General features: G+C 48.1%; 1 protein-coding gene across 1 annotated transcript; it reads right to left on the minus strand.

The window, feature by feature from the left end:
• Window positions 1-451: 451 nt before the first annotated feature.
• On the minus strand, window positions 452-12,985 carry LOC119431279 (uncharacterized). The gene is made up of 3 exons (XM_037698747.2): window positions 12,726-12,985; window positions 10,536-10,782; window positions 452-2,891 (listed from the first exon to the last, which is right to left on the minus strand). Exons 1-3 carry the CDS (start codon window positions 12,926-12,928, stop codon window positions 2,604-2,606), a joined length of 738 nt encoding a protein of 245 aa, XP_037554675.1. The 5' UTR covers window positions 12,929-12,985; the 3' UTR covers window positions 452-2,603.
• Between the last annotated feature and the right edge of the window lie 983 nt (window positions 12,986-13,968).

Raw genomic sequence — 13,968 nt, forward strand, 5'->3', positions numbered from 1 at the left:
TTTTGAGGCTTATCCGCAGCCAATCACAGCCAAGGCTAGGTCACAGCCGTCGCAGCGTCACTACTAGTACACTGTAGCGTCACTTTCGCAGCGTCCGCTCGGAAGGCTCGAAATATGACGGTCGCTTTATGACAGCACACACGTACTAACTTGGCACTTCGGTTAGCGAGGTTTACGTTACCTCGTAGGAGCTGTTGCTGGGGGTGCGGTGTGATTCGTGAACACTTTATAAACAGGGACAAGAATGTCTCGGCATTCCAAGCGATAACATTCATATTTACGCAGCACATTCCGCAACGCATTCATAGGATATGATCAGCAGATTCGTTATCACTGGAATTCGCCTACTTATCGATCTGATTTGGGTTGGCACAATATTGGTCAAGCGCCCTGTCTGCAAGGCAGCATCGGGCACAGATTTTTCAAAACTGAAAGGACACGAATGGTTTTCGATGTGCTAATTTTTTTATTGTAAAATCACGGCTCTTTGTACATAAAAACAGTAATAAAATCCACAATGCATTTCATCACTGCCCCTTCACACAAATTTTGTACATAAACAATGTGGTCGAAAGTAAAACACTCACTGGAGGAAAACCGAGAAAACAAAAAGATACAACTGATACAAAGGACCCATAGTGACCACTACAAAACAATGTGGCCACCCACTTCACAATGCAGACACATGCAAGACAGGTCCCTTAAAACTACCTGACAAACAATCACACACACACACAGCTTTCCACAAATCAGTCTCAACTCGCAGTATTGTACAATGTTAAAACGAAAGGCAGTGCTAGAGGTACAAACGACTACGATAGGGAACCCAACATTTAAGCTTTAATGGGCCACATTACGAAATGATTCCCGCGATTACTACATTCTGCATGTAGATAGTGCAAAATTTGTGTCCATGCAAGGTTCTTCACGTCAGTGCACATTTATCACTGCACCAAAGTGACACTCTCTACGTTGTCATGGTTAAAAACAGTGTCACGGAAATCTATCAATTCCAGGGTATGAACATGACCTTCTCGTCCGTGTCACGCAGCACTGCCCGATTGCCCGATTTCAAATTGTTGTCCAGTACACTTCAAAAACTAACTTGAGCACTACGGCAGTCAGGCACAAATCTTCCACCAGTTCTTTTCAATGAGCCAACATCACTCTACTAAAAACACATTCACCAGGTCAACACTGACAACAAACTTCGTTAAAGCAGCAATGAGCTACATGAAAACAGCTGCGGTCAATGCTGAATTTAAAGCAAAGGGCATTTCCCAAACAAATCACAGCTTTTCATTATCTTCTGTTGCACAGTAAGAGATTTCAAGCCGAAATTATACAGATAAGTTGCATCAGCTTCAAGAATCTCCTTCTTCATGTACAGCATGTCGCACGAGTACAGGCTGTCGGACAATGCCTCACATGCTCGTAAGACTCAGTTTCATTCTTACAGGGCAACACTGTAGAAGGTACAGCGATTTTGCACACTGTATGCGCAAGCAAAAAGTAGTGAGTCTTATATTAAAAGAAAACGTACTAAAATATTTTGCGACTACATGAGCTCATGTTAACATTATGTGTTAGAATAGCCGAGCACTAACGAATTATGCAAATGGCGTGTAATAATGCTGCATTGTTTTGTTTCTCTCCGCCGTGTTCTCTGCTCCAGCATTTCACGAAGACTGCTTCCAATCTTATCAAAGATGTCTCGGCAAGCATTCACCTTTCCTTTGTAGAGGATGGTGTCTGTGACATCAGCATACATGAGAAATCACATCAGCTCCACTCAATCTGCTTTACAGGATTTGCACGTGCAATATATGCCCAAGGGCTTGAAACAAGTTGCCGAGAGGCATCTTGGCAACTTGTCGGCAAGCACCACGCTGTTTGCGGCAGCGACGTTACCCTGTTGCACACAGACTGGCAACGAATGTCGCTGTGCTCGGGACATCACTCGGAGGCGATCCCAGTTCAACAGTGTTGGAGCATGGCAAAGGCTACTGATAAATTGGACACCGCCTGCGCCTACACTGCAGTGTGGCACACACGTAATCTCACAAATCTCTCTTACGTCGTTCGGAAGACCTGCAGAAAGCTTACTTGGGGTTTGCTTTCATGAACTGCCCATAAAACAAAAACGTGTTGAAGCCATGCAATTTTGATTCAGAGTTGCATGTCCAAACCACTTGACCATGAAACACCTGAAGTGACATATTTTGATGAGAGAACTTTTCGCACAGCTTCTGCAGTGTTGCACTTTAGATATGAAACGGAGTACAGAATCTCATTCACCATGAGCAACTTGAAGACACTGCAGCCAGAGCCCGACCCTTTTTGGTCATCTGCGGCCAGCAATGGCCTGCACCACAACCCGTTCACTCGAGCAGAGTTGAGTGCAACTTTGAGTCCACATCAGGAGGCTGCACAGCACAACGTCAGTGTTTCCAAGACTCGAGAGTGCGTTGAAAAAGGCCATTTGCCACCACAGCAGAAGACCGCTGCCATTGTCGAGGCAGTTCTTTTTTATATCACTCAGAATGCGGTTACCCTCGAAGGGCTACGTGGGCCACAAAGGGCAACACCACCGGCTGCAATGGTCACCGTTCCGGCGGAGTGCGGTCGGCGACCTCCAGGCGATCCACCACACCGGAGAAGGTCGCCCTCCTGGCAATCCGCGGAGGTGAACCTCTCGCTTCGGCCGGCACGCTGATGGCGTCGGAGTGATGCAGGTAAGCCTCCCACAGCTCACGGCGCCAGTGGACTAGGGCGCGCCAGAGGCGCTGCAGAAATCCGGTGGACACCAGGAAACTTGAAATCGCGACTCGCCGCGTCGTTGTTAATACGACTGTTGCCGCCTCTTCCATCTTCCACTGCTGGGGAAGTACCTGAAAAAAAATAATTTTTTAGCCGAAGCCTCCCCAAGGATAATCGTGGAAGTCAAGCGATAGCTGCCCGGTAGATGGCCGTTGGGGACACTTATCGGTCACCTCTGTTGGCTAACATATGAAGCATCAGGGTGCTGCATACCTGCCAAAGAGTGACCGTTGAAATTCGTAAGGATCTCACGGACACAACAATCAAGGAGGGGGGGTTTAGCTTGCATTTATCTGTAAGTTTGACCCGGGCACACACTTTTTGTGGGATACACACGCACTTTATTAACAAGGATCTAATCTTTGGACACAGCACACAAGCAAACTTGGAACAGCGCAAACTGACAAGCAACAGACTGTTTACAGATTACTGTGACTTTATCGGCGACTTTGCCATTACCGATCTCGGCTGCTTCGGGACCTCGTCTGAAGAGACCTACTCGAAGCAGATACCCCTTTGGTTGTCCTTTCAAATTTAGAAGACTTCGAAGGGTACGAGACCGAAGAACGAAGCTAATTTATTTCTCGTAAAATTGTAGGAATGAGGCCAAATCTGTAAACTGCATGAAAAATTCAAGAGAGTTGGCAGGTATGGAGCTGTGAGGGATAGGCATGTTAGATTGCACACAGCAAGTAGTCTTCAGCCTTGCTGTGCAACAATATGAGAGACACGCTGATGTAGTATGCATTTTGTTTGTCTGTATGTTTGATTGTCTGTGTTCAGTTATTTGAATTCATAAATAATTTGGTAGTTGGCAGCTTTTTGTCTCCTTCCTTTGCACACCTCCTTTTGTACCCAAAAACTATGCTCTGTAGACATGCTGTCAATCGGCACTCTGCTCTATAGCCATAATAAAGCCATATATAACTATGCCATAACAATTGCCATGCGCAAATATATGACTTTCCTTTATACTTTCCAAAAAAAAAAAAAACAGCCCTTCTACTATCACCTATCAAAGTGCACACTAGGGCCGCCGTATAATAGCGAACCCTTTTTCACTGCTAATGCCTTTTCATGCTTGTGAATGGTCGAACGCGGCCACTCAGGGATGCAAGAAAGCGAAATTGTGGCCTAGGACGCACTGAAAAATGGTAATTCTTTCTTTAACTTATAGAGGGACAGAGTGCTTACACAGTCAGTGCCCGAACTTGAAATTTTCGCCGTTTCAATTATTAATCTTGTAAGTTCATCTCTGTGCATCAAAAGTATTGTTCGGGTGAACAAGTCAACATTACAAGCTGTGCTGCCGACCAGAAAGGAAAAGCTGCTGTACCATACTTGTACGAAATCTCACACAACTTGAAAAGGCTGGTGGAACGTGCCAGCATTAAAGTAGTTTTTTCAGCCCCACACAAGTTGAATACAATTTGTAAGATCAGAAATCCACTACATGGTAAAACACATGCCTGCCGTAATCGGCACTGAACACAGTTTGTGATTTGCAGAGAAGCAGTTGTACCACCAAATACTTCTTTTCTTCTATGTCGGGCAGACAAGCCACTGTCTGAATGATATATAGAATGATAGAGGAAAGGACATGACTGGTGGCCGGCGTTGCATTGTAGCATGTTACGGCACAAGCTTTTCTTACAACGCGGTTTTATCGACACACAGAGACGAACCTTGCATGTCACAGACGGCTGGCATTTTCGTGCGCCCTGTGTTTCAAGGAGTGAGGTGTTTCAGTAAAAAAAGCGCACCCGACGGACATTTGTAGCAACACCTCTTTGCCTTCTGTGCATGGCTGCTTTCGCCCTTACCTTTTTACTCCCACCTCCTGCCTGCATACCTGGCACTATCAAGGTGTGGCCTTTTGTTGTGCCTAGGGGGCACAATGAGAGACTGACAGCTGACATCAATAGTCAAGACCTTTTACTCTGTGGGAAATCGACATTTGGCCAGTAGTTGGTGTGGGCAGAAGTGTCGCAGGTCAGTGTCTGCAGCAGGAGCGGGTTGATCCCGCAGGAGTGCAGCAATGCACTTCATCGAGCTCATTGTTGTCTACCGAAGTCACCAGACCGCCTTCAAACACCGAGATGACTTCACTGCACAAAGACCAGCCAATGGACAACTTAATGGTTCATAAATAACCTTTTTTTCCCCCCTGTATTTCACGGTTAATTTCTATTAGTGTAATGTGCACTGCAGCAGACCATGTCTATGCAAGGCCTAGTCCAGCTACCTCGACATGGTGTGGGTGACAGGTTTTTAGAGGTCGTATGAGACCACTGTGATGTGGGGTGCGCGACGGTGATATTTGTGGTGTGCGACAAGGTGCGGTGCATTGCAAACAAGAAGCAGACGACAAGGAAAGCGCGCGCCGCTCTACCGCGCCGCGCCGGAAACGACGACGCCGAAGAGCGGCCAGCACGTGAACACGCCCGGCACATGGAAAACAACAAAAGAAAGTCAATCCAATCACAAAGAAACACGGAGCCTCGAGCAGCCAATGAGAAATCGACGAATCGACCAGAGCAGCAGAAAAAGGAGCCACGCTGGCAGTAGGGGGAGGAGTTCGAGAAGCGGCACCAGGACAAGGTCGGCCACCGGATCGGGAGTTGAAGACGGCCGTCGGGTTCCGGACCCGAGCCACCAGGACTTCACCCGGCCGGGGCCTCCTGCCAACCCATTCCTGGGCGCCGCCACTTCTCCTGATCGTCAACCGCTGACCGAGGCCGGCAAGCGTCTGCGCCCGTGGGCAGAACGAGAGCAGTCGGGCTATGGGCCCGAGCTCTACGACCAGCTGCCCGGTCAGAACGCCGCCACCGTCAACCCCTGCTGCCAAGCCGCCTGCCTTCGCGGGCATCGCCACCCTGCCCAATAATCAACTGCTGCTGCCCGAGGCCGGTGAGCGTCTGCGCCCGTGGGCAGAACGGGAGCTGTCGGGCTACGAGCCCAAGTGCCACGACCAGCTGCCCAGCCAGAACGCCACCGCCGTCTTCCGTGCTGCCGAGCCGCCTGTCTTCTCACTCCGAGCCAGAGCTGCCACGCTCTGGTAGCCGGTCCAATACAGCGACCTTTTGGTGAGACCAACAACGCTTCTCTCATCGTCTCGTCTCCGCTTCGCCGCATCGGGACGGTAGTGCATAATCACACCCGCAGCCTGCCCGAACTTGCCTCATATCATTAGCGTTCTAGCTACATGTTTTCATGTTATCTTTGTGTGTTCGGTTTATGGTTTTCTTTTCCTTTTAGTTTTATTAAAAGTGTGTGTTTCCCAACCAACGGCCTTGTCCCCAATTGGGTCTTTGCCCCCGATTGGGCTTTGCCCTTAATGGGGTTGTTCCCAATTTAAGAACCATCTGCAGTCACGCTGCATCACAAATTGGCGTCCTCGCGACAGGACGAAGCCATTTGTTTGGATTCTGTTGCTAATTCTAACATTTGAAAAACATGGCTAGCACACGAGAGCTGTTAGCTTTAGCCGAACGCATGGGGCTTGAGGGAGCAGAGCTAAAGGCGTGGTTCGCCGAGCGGCAGGCGCGAGTGCGAGAAGAACGCGCTGCGGAGCGAGAAGCGAAAAGAGAACAGATTGAGCGCGAGGCACGTGCTTTGCAGTTGCGTCTCAGGGTCGCGGAGGCGGAAAGGGCGCGAGCACTGAGAGAAATTCGCGAGCTGGAGTCGCATGCAAGCTCGATCGAGCGAGCGTTTGACACGCGCTCCAGACACGAAGTTTTGAAATCTCCCTCCAGTGATTGCCCCGAACGCCGTCGCAGTCTTCCGCTCGAAAAAGGCACGCAACCAGGGGGCAGCCGAGAATTAAACAAGGAACGGACCAGCGTAGGTCCCGATATTAACCTCAGGGACGCTGAGGATAGTTCAGGGAGCAGACAGCAGACAGCTTCTCATGAAATCGAGGCACGCATGCACATCTGTGCTAGAAAAAGCACCTTGGATAAAGAGGCACAAATGCCTTCAGAAAGCCCGATTGACTGGGCAACGGTGCGCAGTGGTAGTGACCTCGAAGAGGACACCACCGACAAGCAGGTACGCTTGCGAACCAGTGCAGTTGAAAGCACATCGCATAAAGAGGCGCAGATGCTTCTACAAAGCCCGACTGATTGGGCAAACGTTCGCAAAGCCAATGGCCTCGAAGAGTGCGAAGCGAGCGATGAAATGCTCCCCCACTCTTCCAGTGTACCACTTGCGGTGTTGATAAGTGGCCTCAATAGGTTTGAGGACCACTCCAATAGCTCACCTCAAGTGAGGATAAGTTCGCCTGCCTGCAACCTGGAAGGCCACATAGGCCAATGTAAATTGGACGTGAGTAGAGAGGTGCTCGACCAGGAGATAAATACAGAACTCCTTGGCAAAGAGTCCATTGAAGACTCATGGAAAGAGATTCGTGACGTGCGCAAGTCACGACTCATGTCAGCACCTGATGTGTGTAAGCAAGCTTGGCCTGATAGCTTACTTGCGGAGTTAGAGACATCGCAAGGTGATTCCACTGAGGAACACAGTGAGGGAATCTCGCCGAGTAATCTGGTAGAAGATAGCAAAGCGACTTTGTGTTTCTATTTGTGTAATGGGGAAGCAAATCGGTCCTCTCTGATATCAGCAGAAGCGAAAAGCATTTCCGCTGAGGTGCCGTGTGCATGTCTGTGCGATGGGACCCAGCTACATGTCAACGCGCCTAAAGTGTTCACTAGAACATTTGTGCCCGAGTGCACATACACAGAGCACATTTCGATTAGTGCCAATGAGGCCCAGCTTATGACTTTCGAATCAATTCAACACCTGAGTCAGGTCATTCAGAGGTCCTCGTATGTGCGTTTTCCAAGGTGCAACAAATCGGCTCCAGAGGTTTCATCGTGAACAAAGAAGAGACGCGCAGCTCGTCTCACCTGGGACGCAATTACCTAAGAAGCCGATTGAATAGCCGGTCGCCATCCCGAGATCTTTGACCTTGGACAGAAACATAATTGTTGTGAATAGACAACTTTGTTTTCAACTATAAGTGCTTTATTTGAAGTAGTTTTTGTGAGTTTCAGACTTTACACGCCCCATAAACATTTTATACGCCCCATAAACATTCTATTTAACTTGTAAGGGCTTTCGCTTGTTATGAGCATTCGTGGGTGTTGTGATTGAATGCCTCGTGAGCTTCAAGACTTGCATTTGTGTGATGGACCCAGAGTGAATGTGCCATATAAAGCATAAGTGTGAAAGGTGTCGCGCACTGACCGGCAGTTTTTCCTGTGGAAAAACTTGTCCCAAAAAGGGGCTTATGTGATGTGGGGTGCGCGACGGTGATATTTGTGGTGTGCGACAAGGTGCGGTGCATTGCAAACAAGAAGCAGACGACAAGGAGAGCGCGCGCCGCTCTACCGCGCCGCGCCGGAAACGACGACGCCGAAGAGCGGCCAGCACGTGAACACGCCCGGCACACGGAAAACAACAAAAGAAAGCCATTCCAATCACAAAGGAACACGGAGCCTCGAGCAGCCAATGAGAAATCGACGAATCGATCAGAGCAGCAGAAAAAGGAGCCACGCTGGCAGTAGGGGGAGGAGTTCGAGAAGCGGCACCAGGACAAGGTCGGCCACCGGATCGGGAGTTGAAGACGGCCGTCGGGTTCCGGACCCGAGCCACCAGGACTTCACCCGGCCGGGGCCTCCTGCCAACCCATTCCTGGGCGCCGCCACTTCTCCTGATCGTCAACCGCTGACCGAGGCCGGCAAGCGTCTGCGCCCGTGGGCAGAACGAGAACAGTCGGGCTACGGGCCCGAGCTCTACGACCAGCTGCCCGGTCAGAACGCCGCCACCGTCAACCCCTGCTGCCAAGCCGCCTGCCTTCCCGGGCATCGCCACCCTGCCCGATAATCAACTGCTGCTGCCCGAGGCCGGTGAGCGTCTGCGCCCGTGGGCAGAACGGGAGCTGTCAGGCTACGAGCCCGAGTGCCATGACCAGCTGCCCAGCCAGAACGCCACCGCCGTCTTCCCGTGCTGCCGAGCCGCCTGTCTTCTCACTCCGAGCCAGAGCTGCCACGCTCTGGTAGCCGGTCCGATACAGCGACCTTTTGGTGAGACCAACAACGCTTCTCTCATCGTCTCGTCTCCGCTTCGCCGCATCGGGACGGTAGTGCATAATCACACCCGCAGCCTGCCCGAACTTGCCTCATATCATTAGCGTTCTAGCTACATGTTTTCATGTTATCTTTGTGTGTTCGGTTTATGGTTTTCTTTTCCTTTTAGTTTTATTAAAAGTGTGTGTTTATCAACAAACGGCTTTGTCCTCGATTGGGTTCTGGGAGGCTTCGCCTCATAGAACCGTCAAATATTAGACAAAAGAACCTGCTCATCACAACCACATTTTCTGTTGTAACGCGTAATTCTATGTTTTCTATCTCATACAATATTTTTCCTTTCTCTTTTTCTCTCTCATGTGTGCATGCGTGTGTGTGTGCATGTGTGTGTGTGTGAAGTGCATGAACAGCAAATGCACTGATGAAAGTAATGATATTTAAAGTGTGTCGCATATATCTTGAAACACATGATTGGAAATGTGCTGCAACGCTGAATAACATGTGCAAAATGTTTTAGTAAAATGAGTGGGAACGTAGATGGCTGGGTGTTTCTGCTCGGTGTCAGTATGTTGTTGTATGTAGTGGGTTCACTTTTTCATTGTTTTTCACAACGTCATGCACTAGGCATAATTTTCAAGTGGGCTCGATAAGTGTTTTTCAAGCTTTTCAATACATGAAATAGTTGATTTCATATTTGATGTCCCTGTAGTGAGTTTTCACAGAGTCCACCATTCTGTAAACTTGACAAAACTCACTAAAGAATTGAAAATTCTTAATCTTTTCTGTAGCTGTACACTTTCTATGATTCTGAATATGCAATAAATGTGGTGAAAGTAAGTTCTCAATAAAAAGAATAAAGTGGCGTCTGAAAGGGTTACGCTCTTGTGTTGTTCCCACACACTTTTCTTTTTTTCTCTCATGCATTCCGCTTTGTTCCTTTGTTTATTAGCTCTCTGCCCAGTCATAGCAATCAAATTCTTTTCTTTTTCTTTTTTTCTCGCACCTGTGTCAGTCTTGAGTATCATTCTCCCACATAACCACCACACGTGCACCCCATGCAGGTTGATCATCAAACTAAACCAATTTGTTACGCACAACACTCCGGGGCTTTTAAGGCGCTGCAGGCGAGAGCTTCAAGTGGAAGCCTGCAAGTCTATGCCAAAACGCTGTTGTAGGACAGCAGGCCTTTTGAAGTGTGTGACATTACAAGATCAATAACTGAAGCAGCGAAAACTGCAATTTTCGCCACTGATCTGTGTAAGCACCCAGTACCTTGCTTCGTCAGAGAAAGAATTATCATTTTTGAAGGTGTCCTAGTGCACTCTTTGATAGATGATGTAGGGGGTGTTTTTTGGCAAATATATGCTCGCCATAAGAAAGAAAAAAGCCATAACCCTGTGTCTAGCATTTCATATGGCATATGGGCATTGTCAATGTTTCTCGGTTTCAAATAAACCATTTGTTGAAAGTTAGCACTCGCGTTGCATCTTTGTCCTAGTCTTTTCAAGCGCTTTATGCCTGTTACTATGCTATGGCAACCAAGGCCGAGCGTCAACCGTTGTCAAGCTCGAAACAACGTGCGTCTTACGATGAATTCAAAAGCAGTGGCAGGTATGCAGCACCTACTTTGCGCAGGCCTCCATCGACGGCCACTCCAATGAACTCCATGCCTCGGAACCATAGGGCAAACACACCGGAACCAACCGCCTCCACGGCGAGGCTAGGGCTCCAGCCACGGCCCGCGCAGTAGGCACTGGCCGCGAGAACCAGCAGGAGCCAGGGCACGCGTAGCTGCCACAGCCAGAGCAGCGACGACAGAACCGCCAGGACCTGTGCCTCCGAGCGCCAAATGTGCAGCCGTTCGGCCAGGGATCTGGCAGCAAAGTTAAAGAGAAAAGTTGACAGTCACTTTAGCATACGCAAAAGAGGATGAAGGCTGAAAGCCTGAGTGCTAACGAGACATTCAATTAATTACTTTACATTCTCGTTCGAATGCGTTGTTTACTCCTATTACTTGTTTTCTCCCACCAAAGGCCGTGGGGGTTCGAGTACCTTCATTAACTCTACCTTAATTCCCTGTGCCTTAATTAACACCAAAGGTCGTGGGTCCGACCATCAATGTTGCCACCACTAATTTTCGTGCCACTGAATTTTGGTGCCATATTTGGTTCCATGGAATTTTGGTTCAACTGTCACCAAAGGTCGTGGGTTCGAGTGCCTTAATTAACCATCTTAATTGACTTCACCTTAATTGCCAACCTGCATGGAAATGGTGGGCCCAGTGCGTGGATTTGCCTAAACTTCGTCTTTACGGCTTCAGACAACTTTGCGACTCTACAAGTTGACTGTTCAGATTCAACGAAATAGTGCCCTATGAGTGCAACGATTCCCAATGATTGTGTACGCATGAGAGTCTCATTGCCTTTGTGCATCAAAGAAAATATGAATACTTGAAATATTAGACCAATAAAGGCAGGTAAAGCGCAATAAGTAACAGTCACAAGAACATCTGAGGCCACAAGCACAAATATTAGACAAATCCTTGCACCATCCGTCATTCCCACGGTAGCGGAATGATGGTAGTGCCAGGGTTCCCTCTAGTAGCTTTAGTAGAAAACTCCTGTAGAAGATGCACGCTGACAAAGTTACCTTCTTTTATCAGCGTAATCAGGGAGAGAGGGAATTTCAACGCAACAAGCAAGGGCATACAACAACTAAGAAGAAGCTAAGATGGGACAGTTCCCAACTGTTTACCTGTGTGAACATGTAAACTTGTCATCCATCATTGTTACACGTTTTAAACTGTGGGAGTTCGACGAATCGACACTGCACGGTGAGTTATGAGGGACGCTGTAGTGAAGGTGTCCGAATAATTTTGACCACATGCCATTATTTAACGTGCATACAAAGCGCTGTACAGGGGCATTCTTTAAAATTCCACCCTGGTCGTTTATGTATGTGTCAATCTCAAAAAGGCAATCCAGGCTTTTAAGCTAGGCAATGTCTATTCTCCCGGCAGCCAGGCAAATTTCTGAAACGAATTTCTCCCGGTACTCACCTTCTATTGGCTCTCGGAAGGTTAGGTTAGGTTAGTTAGGTAAGGTTAGGTTAGGGCACACCTGCAGGCAGTTTTCCCCGGCAGTTTGTCACGTGATTTCTGAGCGCCAATAGGAGGTGAGTGCCGGCAGAAATTCATTCCAGAAATTCTCCCGGCTGGCGGGAGAATAGACTCTGCCTTTAATCTACACTTTGGGCGTTCGTGCTGCGAATACAAGGACATTGTAGACAGAACAACGGAAACTTTGCACTTTTTTCTTTCTAAAAAAACCATGCAAATAATTGTGCTTTGCGTTACGTTGAACGACGTTTACTTCAAAATGTTATCTTTCTGCAAATTTTTGAGCAACAAAAGTGCAGCGGTAAGTGCAAAATCTTTTTCGAAAATTTCAAGCGAGATATGCACGTTTCTGTATGCAAAAGAGCAAAACATGTGTTTCTTTCCCTAATTGCAAATAAACCGCCGCGTTAGCGCAGTAGCTATATGGCGTTGTGCTGCTGTGCTCGAGGACGCGGGTTCGATGCCAGCGACGGCGGCCGCATTCAGATGGGAGCTGAATGCAAAAAACGCCCGTGTACTTACGTGCATGTTAAAGAACCCCAGGTGGCCAAATTAATCCGGAGTCCCACACTGCGGCGTATTTGGCACGTAAAACCTCAGATTCGGTTTTACAAACATTTCGTCAATAACAGGAGCACAACATGCCGCACAGCACAGCCTTCTACTACTGCTAAGAACCTGTCTAATAACTTGCTCACCCATGAGTTCTGATCGCGTGCTTGGTCCACAGGTCGAGTGGCAGAAAGATACAGAACTGCAAGGCCATATCCAACAGGAAAGACATTGCAGAAGCTAAGTACGCCGGCATGATTCGGTGAAAAACTGCCAGCGATACCCACAACACCGCAACCGCAAACGCCGGGAACTTGAACGGGCGCACGAGCATTATGCAAGGCATCATGGATTATGGTGTGTCCTTACTAAAGCCTTTACGAGAGAGATGTTACGAGCATGGAAGCCGGTACAAAACAAATTGATGATGACACTGGCCATGGAGGAAGGTTCGATTTCTCGTACGGACTGCGAGAGACGCTGCATGCAGAAACGCCTATTGGTGGAGAGCACCGCCTCTGGTAGTCCGGAACTGTCAGGAACGAATAATCGAAGAGGACCACTTGTGCATCACCTTTATCGGACGGGAAGAGAACGCACAAGACGAAAACCGAGAGTTAATAATAAATAATAATGCTTTATTTGTATTCAGAAAGGGTGTGGTCAAGTAGGCCGCAAAATGCACAATGCCAATACCGGAGTGGCTTGCGTGCCCAACCTGGGACACGTAGAATTACTGTAAAAACCTAAATAAAGAGTTATTAAAGCCAATGGTAAAGCTAGAATATTCAGGCTCACTGAATATAGAATATCAAAGAGGTAAGAAAGCAAAAAAATGTCATACAATGACTTTGGATGACTGAGCCTTAAAGGGGTAATGACATAAAATTTCGACTATTAATTTCTTGTGTTAAATGAAAGTCCTAGACGTATAAACATTAGAAATAAGCCTCAGAGCGTCGTTAATAATTAAACATTACAACTTTATTTTTTTTCTTGTGGCTAGTTTCGGTTTCGTTTCCCGGAGGGTTTACTATGTCGAGACGTCACAAGTGTGTGGGAACCACAACCTACTCAAAATAACAGCATACGAGGCGCCCGAGCAAGCTGGAGCGAGCGTCAAAATGTTTCTGCGACACGGGGCCCTAAACGCTATCGCGGTAAAATAGCGCAACTGGCGTCCCTGAGGGTAGAGCGTGGGGTAGAGGCTGTCCAGCGCAAGAGATTCTAACGTTCCGGGTCTAGACTTTTACTGGACACTTTAGGCGAATTTTCGCCGTTTTCAGTTTCCATATATGCTCGAGGGGAGAAAAAAAAATCGAGATGCCGAAAATGTGAGGAGGTTGTAAGCGGGTACGCTAGAAGAGAAACTGGGGCGAGTTGGTGGGA

Source organism: Dermacentor silvarum, chromosome 10 (assembly GCF_013339745.2).
Source record: "Dermacentor silvarum isolate Dsil-2018 chromosome 10, BIME_Dsil_1.4, whole genome shotgun sequence".
Classification (NCBI taxonomy): Eukaryota; Metazoa; Arthropoda; class Arachnida; order Ixodida; family Ixodidae; genus Dermacentor; species Dermacentor silvarum.